Source organism: Lagopus leucura, unplaced genomic scaffold, assembly GCF_019238085.1.
Source record: "Lagopus leucura isolate 7727_CA_CO unplaced genomic scaffold, USGS_WTPT01 Super-Scaffold_100159, whole genome shotgun sequence".
In the NCBI taxonomy this organism is placed as follows: Eukaryota; Metazoa; Chordata; class Aves; order Galliformes; family Phasianidae; genus Lagopus; species Lagopus leucura.
In genome coordinates this window covers 23,090,920-23,108,499 of record NW_024962335.1, presented here as the reverse complement: position 1 = coordinate 23,108,499, position 17,580 = coordinate 23,090,920, and the positions used below count along the sequence as shown (strand labels likewise).

Here is a 17,580-nt window from a genome sequence, read left to right as displayed (position 1 = left end):
GCCCATTTCCCTCAACCTTTCCTCATTTGTTATTTTTCTTTATGGGAAAGAGGTGAAATGTGTTGGTTAAACAGATAAAGGAACTTGCTTGTGTCTGGCAAAATGCAGCCCTAATTTAAACTTTATTAATATTCTGATTCAGGAGAAGACAGATGTGGAAGGAACGCTGTTCGTTTATACAAGGTGAGAGTGTTACATCTGAAGGTGCAGCCTGTGGGTGTGGGGGAGCTGGGATGAGGCTTGTCTGAAGGACAGAAAATGCTCCCAACTGTGTTGTGCTCAGAAGTGAAAGGAAACTGTGATTGGCAAAGACAAACATAAAGGAGGAAGTGCAGAAAAGGAAGGATCGTCAAAAAGGAGGGATCATCATGTATGTGACTTGAAGATGTGGTTTAAATTCACGTGGCTGAACCATAGAAATCTGTTATACTGCCTTAAATAGGATTCAGTGTTGGCAGGTTAAAGGTGCCTAAACAAAAAACAAACAGAAATAAATAATGATATTTCTTAAAGAATGGTAGAAGATATGCGCGCTGTATTTAGGAGTTAGTATTTCTTCAGTCTGATTGTTCAATTTTGTGGGTATTCCATCCAGCATTTGGATTTTCTCAGTGCTTGCTGTTTGCAGCATCTCTAATTACAGCTTTTTCAGAGCTTGGAATTGGTCACTTACTTCAATGTGTACTTTAGCTCTGTTGTAAATGTGTTTTGTTTTTAGGTTTCCTAAGCAGCGCCCAAGCATTTCCTTGTAGCACTGTTAAAATCAGAAAATGACATAGTGAGCACATCTTGCAGTAGCTGATGGGATGGGATGCTGAAGAAGAAACTTTCTCTTTCAGTGTTTATTTTTGAGGAACTGGTAGGAAAACTGAGGAAACAAGAGACTGTTTTCAGAGGGCAAGAGGTGTGTGAGTAAAATGGCAAAGGGACAGGAAGGCCCAGGAGACTGAGCTTTGTGTGGAGTGGGAAGGGTGGAATTAATCTTTTGAGTTCTCTTGTACCAGCAGTTGAAATTGTCATCAATAACTTTTCTAAACTTCTTTAAGGTAAATGAGGGGGAATAAAAAGGTTACCATTGCAAAAGGAAAGAGCTGGCCCTTGATTTTGTTAGCAGTAGCTAGGGTAGCTGGTTGCATGCTGCAAAACAGAGGTATTTGTCTGGTATGTTGGATTTAAACCTTCAGAACTTGACAACATGTCACCTGACGTGTTGTATCTGTGATCTTTCATCATGCTGTTTTGTTGGCTGAGGAAGTTTCCATTTACAGCAGAGATTGCTATCCTTCCTGCCATGTAGGTGACTACAGCAAACAGGTTGTGAACAACATTATACAGGGCCTTTCCCACCAGTTTTATTTCTTGTGGCTTTGAGCAATGTTATAAAATCATGTTTCGTCATAAACGTTGCCAACAGACTGCAGGTTGGAGTCTGCTGATGTTGCTTTGTTGCTTTTTATTACTGCTATGAGAATGTAACATGGCTCTTCTGCTGGAGCTGATTTTTATCACGAGTTGAAGCTTTGCAAATTCTGAGGAAGGGTCAAAAATCAGGCTTCCCACTGAGTTAGTACCAATGGAAGTTCATTCTTGTAACTTAAGTACTGACTGGATTCTTGTTAAGGGTTCTGCTTGTTTCATTTCCTGTTGCATCTTACTCTCCACTGCAGGTCCCCATGCTTTAGATTTCTTAGATATCCACCAACAGGCAATTACCAGAGATGGCAATTTTACCAAATGTTTAAGCATCACAATATACTTTTGTCAAATACAAAAGTAATGTCTCCTGTCAGGATGGTAATAGGTTTAACACCTGATATTAATAAAAATTGTCTAACTGCTTGAACTGTAACCACCATAGGCAATTGTCACAATTTTTTCACTTACATTTTAGATAGGTTTTTCAGTATTGTCCACAATTGCTACTTGAAGGTTAGTGATGATAATAAATATAATTGCAGTAATCAAATATGCGGTGCTCCTTGCTTATTTCTGAATGTAATCATCATTTTCTACAAGAAATTATGGTTGGAAAATGTGATGCTAGTGATCTGGGACAAAATGAGAATTTTATACTATCTGTGAGTGGGGAAAAAATGCATTTTAGAGGACCATGCAATGGAGAAAACCACAGTAATTCCTTTTTTTTTTTCTTGACTTGATGTGATTTCTACTTGATAATTTTCAGATCAGCTTCTCCAAGGCATGGCTTCACAATTATGAACAGGCTGAGCATGGAAAATCGAACGGAACCAATTACTAAAGACCTTGATTTCCAGCTGCAGGACCCTTTTCTACTTTACAGAAATGCCAGATGTAAGTATGTGATATGTTGAGTTAAATGTTGAAGAGGTGAGCTCTTCTTCAGCATCTATTCTTAGTTGAGGTAATTAGATTAGAGTTTAGCTTTAAAGGGCTAGAACTGGCTGGTTAACATTTACAATTGAAGGAGTATATTTTGCTCATTGACATGCAGAAAGAGTTGTTAAGTGCTACCTGAAATGCCACTGTTGAAAAGGAAGTCACTTTAAACTGGCAAATAACAGACTTCTGTGGCCCCATGTACCTGATGGGTGTAGAGACTCATAGACATGCGTTGTATGTTCTGAATATACTCTGGTCAGTGCTGGGATATCTTGTCATAATACAAGCCCACTGAAGATTGGAATAATCCTTGTGAGCTGTGTAAGGGTAAACAAATGCAGCTAGTTCAAGCCTCTGTGCTCCAGCTCTGATACACTGTCCTTAGACCATCTTAGAAGGTGGGTTACTTCCCAACTATTACGGGAAACAATGACGCTGTGACGCTAAGCCTAATTTAAACTCCGATGAAAGATGAAGTTATTACTGTGGGCTGTATGTTTGTCTTGCATAATTGTCGAACCTCTATACAAGCATGCATCTGGCAAATTCAGAAATGAGTGGAAGACGTGAAAAAGTTGTGCTTTTACTCACAGATAGACACACAGACTGTGATAATGTGCAATTGTATAAGAACAAACAGTTATAAACATGCAAGTTTATATTTGTACTTGGAAATAGAGCTATAGTATGATCTATATTTTGTTCTTGATGCATGAAAGTACATTGCAAAAAATTCTTATGTGAAATGTGTTGCAGAAGTGTTCCCTCTGGATGAAGTAAAAGCAGAGGAAATTGATGGCATACAAAGCAGCGCAGTTTGATAATCTGCTAGACCTTTTTATTTCATAAACTTAATTTGGAGTTGGCATGTATATCAGGAGGGAATTCTACCACATAGTGTTGTTTCTACCACATAGTATGCGTGAGCAATAGAGATGGCATTTTAAATAATCTAAATGAAACTTCTATTTCCAAGAGCATTTGGTGGGCTGAAAAACAGCCCACAGTTTAAATTTGCTATCTGAAATTCCCCAAAAAGCTGAAAAGAAATACAGACATCTCCAGGCTAACCTAGGCTATCAGGATTCTAAATACCTTGAGACTTTTCTCCCATGTGATTATGAAAACTTTCCTATGTATACGTAATCTATTTTTGTCTTGTTTTGAAATTCCAGCAGGAATTTGTATATGTATGTATACCTCCTTTTTGAAGCCTGATCTATTAATTCTTTCTTTTTGTTGAGGCAATTAGCAATAAGAATAATTAGAAGTTATCATAATTATACTGGCATGAAGAAAGACAGTCTTCAGTCCAAATACTGCATATAAACTGATCTATTTAGGAGAAAAATCTGGGGGCTTTGGAGAGAAGTATAAGCCATTTGTTCACTAAGAGATGTCATAATTATAGATTTGCACAGTCTCAAATACAGGTACTAACATGCTTCTGATAACACATCTTGGTATTTTATTGGTTAATTGTGCAACAGCAAAATGCAGAAGGCTGCTTTTTTGGGCTCTGCATAGACAGTGATTCCTTTTGGAGTAGGATTTGAAAATGGAGTAGGATTTGAAAACGATTATCCATCAGCTTTTACAAAGCTCAGAGTGCTTTGTTGGTGTCTTTTTGCACTTCTGTGCAATTTTATTAAATCTTCCTATGTTCATAAACACACTAAAGGACTCCCCTTCACTTGGTAATATTCCCTTCTGCTCGGAGACGTTGTAGATCTGTGCTACAAAGCTGCAGCATTTTGAGTGTAATGTTAGAGATCAAATGCAAGAGTTGTAATAGACAAACTAAGGAGGATTGGAGCACAAAAGTGAAAAGGATGTCCTTGGAGGCAAACTACTGTGCTGGTTTTAGCTGGAAGAAAGTTAATTTTCCTTGCATAGTGCTATGTTTTGGATTTGTGACCCCAGCTCTTGTGATTGTTGAGTATCTGGTATAGTTGCTTTCTCACATAAGAGGACTTGTATTATCTGTCCCGCCCAATGTTTTGCAAGTTCTAGTTTTCTGATCTTGTTATATTGCATCTATCGTTTTAGAAAAATTGTTTTGCATCCAATATATTATTGCAGTAGAAAAAAAAGCTTTCTAAAACCATATTAAAGTAAATTTTATTAATAATTAAGAAACTTTTGATCTTTCACTTTATTATGCTTCAGACTTCTCCTGTTGGTCCATTGTTCTTGGTAATCAAGAATTGAAATACTATCTAAGAACCCTTTTCAGATGCCTGTAGTCTGTTCACAGGTCTTTGGGGGTTGGTGTTGGGATCCATGCAAGTAAATGAGTGCACTGATCCACTCTTTCACAGAAAAGTTTGGTTTGGAAAATCTAGTCAGGCAGGTGTAAGAGTTATTCATTTCAAAGCCGAAAGAGTTAGATACAGGTTATAGCATGTTTAATGCCAGAAGAAATCTTTAATTCCAACAAGAAACAAAGAGCACATCAGTCAAATAAGTGAGATGGCCTTCCAATACTTGAAGAGAGCGTTTAAATAGGAGGGGCAACAGCTGTTTATGAGGGTGGATAGTGATAAGACAAGGGGGAATCGAAATTGAGAGGGGAACGGTTTAGGTTGGATATTAGGAGGAAGTTTTTCACACAGAGGGTGGTGACACACTGGAACAGGTTGCCCAGGGAGGTTGTGGATGCCCCATCCCTGGAGGCATTCAAGGCCAGGCTGGATGTGGCTCTGGGCAGCCTGGTCTGGTGGTTGGTGACCCTGCACATAGCAGGGGGTTGAAACTAGGTGATCGTTGTGGTCCTTTTCAACCCAGGCCATTCTATGATTCTGCAAAATATGTTCCATGTTATTTGTAGACATTGTTAGTTAACCACAGTTTCAGATACTTTCTGCGTGCAAATAAGACAGTACTGCTTTATTTATCATCTAATGATTTCAAAAATTTAAAGTATTTCCTGGATTATATATTTGAGTAATCTTATCTACGTAATTAATACTTTTTTCCTTAACCTTTGGTGGTGCTTATTGCAGAAAAAGAACATTTGGAACCTCTTGCTTGAAGCTTGATGTTGGTTAATGTGATATAGTTCAGAAAAATGCATAACTGTAAATTGTTGGGTGAAATAACTTCAGTTCCTCCTTCTAGCAGTGGTCAACTATACAATAATTTACTTGCAACTGTTCCCAATGGTGTATTTTGTACTAGGTGTATGAGATTGTATGCTGGGCTAGCAAATTATTTCTTATGTTGACTGATGTACAATTTCATCACTGAATACTGTTTTTCATGCTTATCGAACATGGGGTAATTGAGGAAAGTTGCATATGTTAGAGCTCAGTACACCTTGTGTGTTTCAGCTGCCAGAAAAAGATACCAGATCCAGCTTATAAGGAGCTTGTATGCCAGTTACCACTGCTGATTATTGTACTACAGGAAGTGGAGAAAGAAACTTTGGAAGCTCTACAAATAGTCTCACCAATTCTACAAATAGAATCTGACCAGATTCTGTGTCCATTTGTGCATTCTGTGTCATATTTGTAGCAAGGCCTTTGGTCATGCTATCTATTAAAATTGAAAGTGAATGAAGCTTTCTAGCCAGATGTGACATATTCTATTGAATATCAGGTTTTGTAGAAGTCCAGGAAGTGCTACACAGGCAGATCAGACGTGCTTGCTTCTCATAAAGGTACCTCGTAATAATTTCAGTTTAACTTGCCACCTTCTGTTTGTCAGAACCCTAAACAACTGACATCATTCTTCTAGATTTCTATACTGCAAAGACTTCTGGTAGACGAGACTGAAAGTTTGCCAAAGAAGCAGCTTAAACTTTGTCATGGGTGGGTTTTATTGTTGCTATTGTTTTTTCTCCCTCCTATGTCATAACCATTTTTACATGATTTTTTTTTTTCCCCAAATGTAGGTTTGTGTTTCAAGGCAAATGATTGTAAAATGTTAGGAAAAGGTAACTGTATATATATTTCTTAAACTTTTCATCTGTAGATTCTGTGTTGCAGCATACTAGAGCACTCTCAAACAGAAGAATTCATCGTCTTGGGAGGCTAATTCGGGTCCCTTTCGTTAATTCTTCCAATGTTTATATATTGTTATAAATATATACTGAATAGCTAATGTGTCCTGATTCTGTAGGCATGTTGGAAGACTCATTGATCCTGCAGGTAGACTAATGGTAATATTTTTCTTGTAAGGAGCAGCTTGATTAGAAGAGTATGAGAAGTTTACTTCCCAAGATAAAAGAGGAGACCACAGTAGTAGAATTTGGGTGATGTGTAAAACTGAATATAGCATGAATAAGTGTCTGCTTTACCCTGAAATTTATTCTTGTTCTGTCATAGATTATATATTCTATAATTCAGTATTATAAATCTCTTCTTGCTAACCAGATTTGGCTGATTTTATTTCTAAAAGCTTGCCTGGATCAACCACTGACGTTTGCTTAGAATACAAATTTGTGTGTTTTACTTGAGGTACTGTCCTTGGGAGACATTTTTGTCTTGGAAAAAAGTAGCTCCTCCTCCTTTCCCTTCTACCACCTCTCCTTTGATCAGTAATAAAAATTCATCCTGCCTCCAGCTGGGCAGGAACAGCAGCTGAGGTCAGGATTGTTCTCCAGGGATATTCTTTACCTCTGATTGAAACCTTGGTTTTGCTGAGAACATTCAAATCCTAAGGTTTTATATTAAAATAATATCCTAACAGATGTTATTTTTCCTTTTTGAAAGGAAAATATTCATATCAAAAGTACATTAACATTGCAGTGTTGCTTCTAAAATCAGAAAATTAAGATGACTGACAGGATTAACTGTCACGTTACATGCATGTTTTTAAAAACCTTTTTTAGCATCTGTGTGGCTTAAGTGTCTTATAGTTCATTGTATGTGCAAATTTTTTCAAAGCAAATTTATCCCTCCTTCTGTTTTATTTACTTGTCTGTTGCATAGTGACTATAAATTTTTGGTTATTTTTCTTTTCTGTATGAGGTTCTGTCTTCCTTGCAACTGCTTGCAGAAATTATCTGTTCTTAGCCTGGTCTATAAAAGCATATGTGAAAGCATTATTACTTTGCTATATTTCCTGCTTAGTGCCTTCCTTTGTGTTCTGTGGTATGCTATTGTGCTTTAAAAAAATAAAAAATCAAAATATCAGGAAGAATAATCTACCCCTTTAGGAATGACATAGGTTTTACTTTGCACTTTTATGCTTAGAACCATAAAGTAGGTGTGCTTCTATATTAAATGTTGGCATTTCTGTCTCATATTCAAATTTTCAAGGGTACCTACAAGTCCTTAATGCTTACTTATAGAGATGTAAAAACAATATGATAACTTTATGGCATAATTAAACTGTATTTTGTATGCAAGCATAGATGGGCGTACAGCAGTGCTAGCCTAAGAAAGGAGACTTTTAAGGCCAGGAGTCCTGATCTTTTCTCTAGCAATTAGCTAGCATGCCTGTTTTAGAGTATTCAGTCAGATGCATCTGGTTTTGAAATCTGTTGCTAAACTGCTTGATGCTATGGAAATTGGATTGGATTTTTATGTAGTGTGACCTCTGAAAGGGGACAGGATGATTTGGTTGTTTATTTATTAAGAAAAGATGTGTTTGTGTGTGTGTATGCAGAAATCACTGCAAAAATAAATAATCAGCAGGTATTGGTTGATCCTGTTTTCCAGTACGCAGGATTTTTTGTGCTTATCATGAAAACTAAGTGTAGTTCAATGATTGCAAATTGAGGTTTTTAGAGTTTGGATCAAGAGGAGGAATTGTATGATTCTATTTTGTTTTTTTTTTTCTGTTTGTTTTTTTGTTGTTGTTGTTTTAAACAAAACTCTTTGTGCTTGTATTTCTGAAGTGTTTTTTCTTTCTTTCTTTTTTTCTTATTCAACACGCTTACCTACAGATACAGTGTATTTATTTTTCAGTGGAAATTGAAGACCTTATCCTTAAGGCATCTGCTCTGATGGATAAAACCATATTCCTTTTCACCCTGCCCGATTCAGCTCAGTTACACAGGGTTTCAATTCAGACTTAAAGGACATTTTTGTTGTTTCCTCCTCACGCTTCCTACCTTAAGGATTTGATTGCAGTTGTGGAAGACTTTGGCCGTGAAGAGCAAACAGTTTAGAACACTTTGTGTTTGTGAATTTGGTTTTCTCAAGATAGTAGGTCTTGCAGCCATGATGACTGCAGCCATCTTCTTGCTCTAACAGTTTCAGTCGTGATGATGGTGGTAAAAAGTACAAGGACAGAAGTGCAGTACTGCTAACGTAAATTTTTGACTATGTAGAATGATGGATTCTGATTTGAGTGTATATCATGAGGAAAAATAAATAGTCTAAGGAGATAAGGTAATAAAGTTTTTTAGTAGTTTTTTAGTGGCTGATAATTATTCTGAATATGGTGGAATTGTTGCTGTTCGGGCAAGCAAATTGGTAGGAAAAATGTATGAAATAGAATTAAAAGCATCGTTCAAGCATCCTGCAATTGTGGATTGTATTCTGAACAGAAAGGAAGGAGTCTCACTGTTTGTATCTGCTAAGCGGTCTTTGCTTCCCATTTATGGATATTGTCACATAAGCAACATATTAGCTGGTCTGGACATTTACTGCTGAGAGTGTACTGCAAGCACTGGGAATTCCGGACATCTCTTCAAGATAAGATAGGCATATGATGCAGTAAAACTCAAGAGTTAAAGTTGGAGCAGATTTTTTTTTTTACTTTTAGAGAGTGTTATCTTCACATGACTACCTATATACCCTGTCTTTCATACCCTCCACCTTGTACAGCATAAAATACTGGATGTTTCCAGGCCAGTGTAAATGCATTCTGCAATTGAAAATATTGTAGAACTAGTTGGTTTTTGGAGTTCACTCCCATACACAATAGGCATCTGTATCTATAGAGTTCACTCCCTTTACACAATAGGTATCTATTTCATATGTTAAGCTTTAGTATGTTCTAAATCTCTTAGCCTCTTTACTTTCTGTTCCTTATACCTGTGTGCCTTTCTTTCTCCTTTAGTTTTTGCTCCAGTGTGAAAGTGGAAGTGAAAAAGGAACTTTCAACAGATGCTCAAAAGACAGCATGTTAACAAGAGAAGCTGTCTGCTCAACTCCACAGATGTGACAATTACCAAAATTCCCTAAGTATTGTCACACACACAGGCATTTTCAGTACCTTATCCCCAACTATTTACCGACATTACTGGTGTTATTTCATACATCATACAGACTGCTCTATTTATGTAGAAAGGGAATACTTATCTAAGCAGACAGATACCAGTACGGTTTGCATGCACACAAATCTGAATTGCTCCCTTACCTCCAGGTTTGATGTAGAAGCAGTTGAGCTGAGTTTCATGCACCAGCTTCCCCTTGTACTTGGTTTCAGATTCCCCTTGCTGGTGGCTGGATAGCGGTTGGTATGCTTGCCGAACAAAGGCTTGAAACATGTTTTAAAATTCCAAGAAGCGTTGAAACCACTGAGTTGAATATATTTTCCCAATATAAAGGAGGTAAATTCCTTTTAGACGATTGTTTCCTAATGCAGCTATTGTATGTAATAGCCTTGCGCAGAACTTAAAAACCAAAAACCAGAGCTACTGACAACTTGGTCCTTTCATCTAAAAACTACTTTTTAGCTCTCTGAAGCCTCCACAATATCTATCTTGCTCTTCCTTTCCTTGCTCCTCACTCCTAATCCTCTTCTTGTATTGTGTTCCTTATGTTCTGTTGGTGCCTTCTCCTCCCCTTGCGGTTTTTCAGGAAAACTTTTTCAGGACTGAGAAGTGGAGATAATGGGCGCCATCCACCCGTCAGCTCGTCACCTCACCGAGCCATGGCGATCTCTGGTTTCTGTATATCAGCACGGACTTCTCTGATAATATCCTCTTGTGTTTGAAAAAAATAGGTTTGTCTAGCAAGGGGTGGACTTCAGTCCTGACATAGCCAGAAAACTTCTCTTGGAATGTGAGCTTGCTCACTCTCGCTCTTTTATGTGTGTGTGTATATATATAAAAATATTTGTAACCTTCTCTCAAAACACAAAAGATAAATATAGGAACAAGTGTATCCCACAGTGCATATACAAGCTGCCCACTTCTGTCTATTACTGATTTAATACAAGCTCTTGAGTGCCTCATCAGCTCGGTCTTCGTCAAAACAAGCCTTAAATCAGAAATAAGCAATATTCTTCAATTGCAGGAGGAGAAAAAGAAATCCTTCGCAAGTATAAGATAGCATACCCTTTAAAGGACAAGGAATGTGTTACATACAGAAAGCCGGTGTTACTGTTCCAGTGGAATTCCACTAAGGCTGCAAACGCAATGCTGCTTTTTTGTCTCAAGTGGCATACAAACTACTAAGTGTGTTGGAATTAGTATTTGGTATCTGCTCTACTTTAACGATTATGGTTGCAGTTCCTTTGTTATTTTGCAGTGCAGAACTTGTCGTGGTAAAATTTGATAAAATATTAAATCTCAATGGAGTAAAATATTTTTTTAGTCAGTCTTCACCAAAAATGTGGCTTGTACCTGCTGGCTTCATTATTTTGGTTGAATGTACTCCTAAGCCTTTTAGAGCCTCTTCCAGTAATCCTTTTGCATAGCAGAGAGATTATTTATATGAATAAAAGCAGCCAGAGATCCTGTAGCCAGGAAGAAAAAAAAGTGATGCAAGACACATGCTTTGGGTCAGAAGTCAACAACAGAGGAACTATAAAGGTTCTTCCTGTGAATCATCTGGTGCTGCTCATTGTCTTAGACAGGATATAGATTTTAAGTTTGATGAATTCCACCAATTTTTTTCTCTCTGCCAAACAAACTGCCTTTCTGTAAAATTTCAGGTTTATTTGCTTTTCGACACACAGTACTAAATCCTCTACACAGGAATGCGTAGCATCTCTTACTAGACAGGTTTTCGTAATTATAAAAGAACTAACAGTGTATTTTTATTTAAATTATGGTACCTGCGTGCAGTGCTTTATTTCTTTTTTAATTGACATCTCTTTACTTTTGTGGTATTTTTATGTTTTTCCTGGCTTCTCTCTCGTTAACATTTTGTATGTCTTTATTGTACAGAAAACAAAGTTAAGGTTTAGATGGATGCTAAGAGTTAAAAGCAGGAGGGGATAGAATGGGGAAGCAGAAGATGATTATGAATGTTTTATTCCAAAAGGACCGTGCACGTGATGTAATACTTCTGAAGCAAAGTCAAATGATGCACTTTCACTTTCTGTATGAAAATATGCCGTTGCTGTAATGAAAATCACCCAGTGCACAACTGCAGTTTTTAATCTGAATGGAAACGTACCTCTAAATTCCGTACTCAGCTACTCATAAATTGTAGGGTATATACCCCAGTGCTGCTTCAGTATTTTGAAATCTCTAACTGCTAATAGAAAATTAATTTGATAATTTGTGATGCTTTCACCTGTTGGACTACATGCTTGAAACATTTTAACAGTTTAAATTATTTTTGTCATAACAAACTTGATCTCAGAAGTATGTTCTTGTTTTTCCCACTGTACAAGAACCCACACTTGTGTTGGAAGAAAGTAGAAAAGTCACTGGATTGCTATGGTAATCTGAACAATTAACTTCAGTAGTTAGAATTGTTTTTAAAAGGTGTGCATGTATTTGGTAAAATAAAGAAGCAATAAGGTAGTTCAGAGAGATGGCATTTGTGTCTTTATGAAAGAAACTATGCAGTTGCAACTTTCACAAGAAAAAAATAGGTCACAAGATATGCTTTAAACTTTCTTTTTTTTAATTAAGCTCCAAAAGATAAAATGTAATGATCCTTCCATTTTGAACAAATAAAAATGCAGTGGTCATATGTGAGTGATAAATGCTACAAGGTGCAGATGTCTATTGAAGCCTGACCTGAAAGTACAGCCTGCTCACAAGTTCTGACACAGTAAAGCCATTTACTACTAGACAAAGTATTAAGTATATTCCAGTTGTGGTAGGTAAATGGCTTTACTGTGTCCATTGAACTGTATTGTATTTTCTAAAAATCAGATATATTTAAAAATTTGTAACAGCAATACAGAAAAAAGGTGTTATTTCAGTCAGTGTCACAGCTGACTAAAGCAAAAGGAATTGCGACAGAGAAATAGAGACTATTAATGTGTTGAATATAACATGTTAACAGGCTGTGAAAGCAAAAGCAAATATTTAAGAGATGCTGTAAATATGAATATTTGGGATGTCAGAAAGAGTAGTTCACTTTATAGTTACTTATTTCTACATGGTTTTTGTATTTCAGAAATGAAGAGATAGTGTGGGAAAAATGAGCAAGTTGCTTGCTCCTAAAATGGTGGCATGTACAAAATGTACAAATGAGAAGATGAATTTTAAAAAGAAACTTGGCTATACCATGATATTTTTAGATGTCAATTGTTACAAGAACAAAGGTGTGTATATGTTCAAACAGTTTAGACTTTTGTTGTTGCAAATTAACATTTTAAGATCTTTCAGATTAGCAAATATATTTTCAGTAATTTGGGGTCATCAATCTGATTAATAGTATATACTCAGGCTTCAGGGAAAAGGAATGATATGCTATTGAACACCTTTTTAAAGTTTAAATATTCTTTGTTCTTTTTTATTGAAGGGAAATATATATATATATATATAAATGACATCAGCATAGTTTGGAAAGTGACTTGCCCTTGAACTTGACTGTAGCTCTGGAAATAAAGATTTACTATGTCCCATGGCAGGTACATCGGAGATGCACATTGGAAACGTATTCCTCTGTTTGACTAAATCATAAATGAATATTCAAATCCATCTGTGTCCTCTGCCACACCACAGTGTGTGTTATTTACAGTGGAGAAAGCTTTATTGTAACAGGACCGAGTCCCTGGATACTCAACTGTAGTTGCCGCTTTCCTTAACCTAGTGGAAAGCAGGATGGAAATATAAAGACAAGACATTGAAAAGGCAAGGGCAGAACTCCTTTGTATTCTCTGAAATATAAACAAGCTTTCTTCTGGATGGAAAAGCAATGTCATAACCTTCTTGATTGGAGAGTGTTCTCATTGCTCTTAGCTACTGCTGGGCATGATTCTGTACAAAGAGTCGAGAGCCTAATTTCTAATTTCCTCTCTTTTACTTGTGGTGATGATACGTTATTGTAAGCTTTTCTGCTCATAGAAGTTATAGATATATATTTAGTGTGGATTTGTGTAATTGCATTTTGTGTTCTGTTCTCATCATTCATGTAGATGAGGGTCTGACTTCATTTTGGTGTGCACTGAAGACCTTTTTAATGATTTGTAGCCTAGATAATAGGGCACTGCTAAGCTAGTAGAAGTCGTAGTTTTAGATGTTGAGGAGCTGAACTTCTTTTCAACTAAGCCGTCCTCTGGTGAGATTCTTTTTTTCACAGGAAGGTTGCTTTTGTTGATTTAGAATTTTGGGGCTGACTTTTTAGCCTTGCAAAAGACTTCTTTGCTTAATTTTTCAAAGTCAGTGTCTATCATATTTCTATATCAAAAACAGAATGATAATTTCACCCACCATGTGTTTGTCTTAACATTTCTTTGTGTGGAGCATATATGCTCCTTGAATGAGACTCTAATTATTTCCATTACAAAAAGCAGTGGAGCTCCGTTCCCGTCGATGTTTCAGAAGTCTATTGTGAAGAAGTAATGCAAACCACTTGTTGCTGAAGAGCAATTTATAAGAACAATAAAGGATTTATTAAGAACAACTTCTTATTTAAGAAATTGATAGCCTGGCCCCTAGAGACAGACTTCCTGCCTCAATTTCAGTGTCGTGAATCATCATGATTTAAAAATTACTTGGAAATGATGTTGCAATGACAGGGGATACAAGTGGAAAAAAAGTGCACTGGGCCAGATGGATCATAACGTAGATTCTATTCCTGTGTCATGACCAAAATAACTTGTTGCATCATAAGAACACAATTTTAAGGTAAATGTTGCAAATTGAGTTTGGGATCTTTTTCAAACAGTAAAGAAGCCGCTGATGAACTCTTGCATCTGCTGAGCTTTATGGGAATAAATGGAGCATTGGGATTTAAAGTTTCCTACAAAGCTAGCATAATTTTAGTCTTGAAACTATTTAACGGACATTCTAGTCAGTCATTCTTTTGATTGCTACAGAGTCGATGGGGGTTTTTGGTTGTTTTTTGTTTTGTATTGTTTTGCTTTCTTTTATTTTCCAATATATTTGCTTGAAAATCTGCCTGAAGTCAGGCTGTCTCCATAGATTAGAGCAGATATGATTTTATAACCATCAGAATATTTTGTGGCACTATATCTGGACATCTATGAGTTGGTCAGCCAAATTGCCTGACTGGTGGAAGGTTATAGGAATATTTAAAAGTCCATTAAATAAAAAAAAAAAAAAAGAGTGTTTAAGGTATAAGCAGACAATGGTTGGGAACCTGTTCTTGACTTTTAGTGTTACCAGTCACTCTCCATTCTCTAACCAACTGTCCTGGTTCTGTCCCTCCCAGCTTTTCTGCTCCCCAGCCCCCTTGCTAGCAGGACTATCTTATCAACAGTTATAAATATCTAATGGTCAGGAGTCAAGTGGATGAGGCCAGGCTCTTTTCAGTGATGCCCAGCGACAGAGCAGGGGGCAATGGGCACAAACTGGAATACTGGAAGTTCCATCTGAACACAAGGGAATACTTATTTTGAGGGTGACAGAGTGCCAGAACAGGCTGCTCAGAGAGGTTGTGGAGTCTCCTCTGAAGATATTCAAAACCCACCTGGACATTTTCCTTTGGAACCTGTTGTAAGGAACATGAATTAGCAGGGGGTTGGACTGATTATCTCGAGAGGTCGCTTCCAACCTTTGTAATTCTGTGAAACATCCTTGGGTTTGCACAGCAAATACCATTCCTTTCCTTGGCTGTATAAAAGTCACCCAGATTATGGAACCAGGGACATTATCAGCTTTTAAATGAAAGAGCAAGCGTTCAGTACTTTGACAGATATGTTTCTTTCCCCAGTTTTTTAGGAACTGAAGTTAAGCTCATATCAAAACACAGTTTTATGTTGATTGAAAATTCTTGTACTGCTTCAGTTTCTTGGCATTTTTGTGCTTAGGATGCTGTGAAAATGTTGATTTCTGAGAATTTCCAGAAACAACAAGATAAATCTAATCTCTATTTCCAGTGTTAAGTAACAAAGGCATTTGTTTTATTTATGTTTATTTATATTTACTGCTTTCTACAGCAGAAAGAAAGGAGACCTGAGGGGTGTGATCCTGTTTATATGCCACATCATTATGGTGTTTTTTTTCTTAGTATTTTGTTCAAGCTAAACAAAACGTTGCATTTAAAAAGCTGCAAAACTGAGCTCTCCTAAACTAACAGATGCTGAAGTTAAGGCTGTTGGTGCAATCTCCCTTTTTTACTCACAGAATTTTAAATTCTATGATCATAATCTTCTGCAGTAAAGACTTGCTTCAGTCACTGAACAGTCTGAACAATGTTCATGTGGAGTGGCTACTCAGAATTCTGTTTCTTCTTCATTACTTACACGTGGGCTTCTTGCTTTATCGTCTGCTGTGGAAGTTCTGTAGCAGGGACAGAACTATTGGTTGTTTTTCTTTTGCTGCTGTCTGTGACACTCGTCAGTATAATAGCTGATAACTTGTTGCACTTTGATGGATTAGAAGTATTATTTTTTCTATTTTACAGTTGGGATCATGGGGCATGGTGGTTAAAATCACAGAGATCCATTGAGTGCACTGTGTGACTCTAAATTATTCTGGTGCAATTTTTCCAATATATTTATCATTCATATGTTCAAAACCGCTTCCTACAGACTTCAGCTGCGTTTGTAAGTAGCTGGTGTTTTTGCAGGTCATGCCCTCAGATCTTACACTCAGGTTTAGGATTTCACATCAAGAACTGAATGTGAAGCATACACGCTCAGTGACAGCCACTTATGATGACATTTCACAACTTGCGTACCATTGCATAATATCTGAGGGATGGCGTCAGAGATGGTATTCAGCTTTCAGAGACAGAGTGCAGCTGACTTAACTGCAGATATTTTAAACCCTCTTTCCTTTGTTGCAATCCTGTTTTGCTTTATCCTGTGGAGCAGGATGTTGAGCTTGAGTGGGCCAAGTCTCCTGTACTTGAGCCTGAGCAAAGTGCATTGAACATCATGTGGCTATATAGTAATCTTAAATACTCTATTGCAGGTAAAGGGATTGCATTTGCCTTAGAGTAAAATGTCTTAAGTCATGTTTTAAGTTAGGAGCTCATTGATTGTGTGACCTACAGTTGGGTCTTTTTTGCAGTAGGTCTGGCAAAATTGATGATGCAATATTTGAGTATGTACTAGAAGAAGAAATCTACCTTTTTAAAATTCAGAAATTCTAAAGATCAATATTCCTTAATTTTAATTATGCTTTCAACTGGATAATTTAAGTAACCTATTTATTCTAGTTCAATATTAACTGTATTTTGTTGATTTGATAGCTGTATTGTGTCTTTCTAGTACTACTTAATCTTGTTAACAGTGTTACAACTTTGGTGCCTCTTTTCCCCTTTCTGTAATCAATTCATTATTAAATCTCTTTTCTTTTAGTAAATCAAATGAGTTGGGAGCTGTTGAATGTGGATGACTAAATGTATGCCATCTTGTCAGTATAAAAGTCTCTATTTATCGGTCTTTTGTTAGCTATTTTAATGTGGCTTTCCCGCTTGGGGAACAAAAGATACTTGATTTTGGTTTGTCCTTTCTTTGTTTTTTATGGTACTCTCTTCCTTGATAACTTGATAGCTGAAGCTGGGCCTAAAAATGACATAATATTTCTTCATTTATGCTGCAGTGGAAGACTTTGCTTTGTACCTCTACCATTTAATGATTCACTGTTAAGATGTGAATGTTTTAGCAAAATTACCATTACCACTCTACAGATTATATTTAGGTCTGGATTTCTGTTTTTTCAACAGTCTGATAAGACGGAGGGTGGATAAGAAAATAATCTCTTTAGTTTTAATCCCAGTGAAACAGTGCTTTCATGGTGCTAGAAAGCCTGCAGTGAAATTTGCACTGTATGTCTGTTTATCTTTTTTGTTAGTGGAGAGCATTCCAGGTTCCTAGCTTGACAGTTGCAGTTTGTAATCATCTCAGTTTCTTTTGCTAGTCATGGATTTTCACGCATTGTCATACATAAAAGAAAAGCTTGCCATTTTGTGTTCATCATTAATGAGGAACATGATCATC

The 17,580-nt window shown here is 36.8% G+C and overlaps 2 protein-coding genes across 20 annotated transcripts in view; one reads left to right on the top strand and one right to left on the bottom strand.

Moving 5' to 3' along the window:
• Positions 1 to 10,221, bottom strand: part of CACNA1C (calcium voltage-gated channel subunit alpha1 C) — a 476,152-nt gene extending 465,931 nt beyond the window's left edge. For 17 of the 19 annotated variants that reach the window (XM_042889394.1, XM_042889406.1, XM_042889397.1 and 14 more), the window contains exon 1: positions 9,676 to 10,220. In XM_042889394.1, the coding sequence (XP_042745328.1) occupies positions 9,676 to 9,805 (130 nt within the window). In that variant the 5' untranslated portion in view covers positions 9,806 to 10,220. Of the gene's footprint in view, positions 1 to 9,675 lie in introns of all 19 variants that reach the window. The other 2 variants (XM_042889407.1, XM_042889395.1) reach the window with 1 other exon arrangement.
• DCP1B (decapping mRNA 1B) overlaps positions 1 to 17,580 on the top strand; it is a 42,051-nt gene that overhangs the window by 997 nt on the left and 23,474 nt on the right. Inside the window, exons 2-3 of the mRNA XM_042889414.1 lie at positions 143 to 183; positions 2,186 to 2,313. Of these exons, the coding sequence (XP_042745348.1) occupies positions 143 to 183; positions 2,186 to 2,313 (169 nt within the window). The remainder of the gene's footprint in view (positions 1 to 142; positions 184 to 2,185; positions 2,314 to 17,580) is intronic.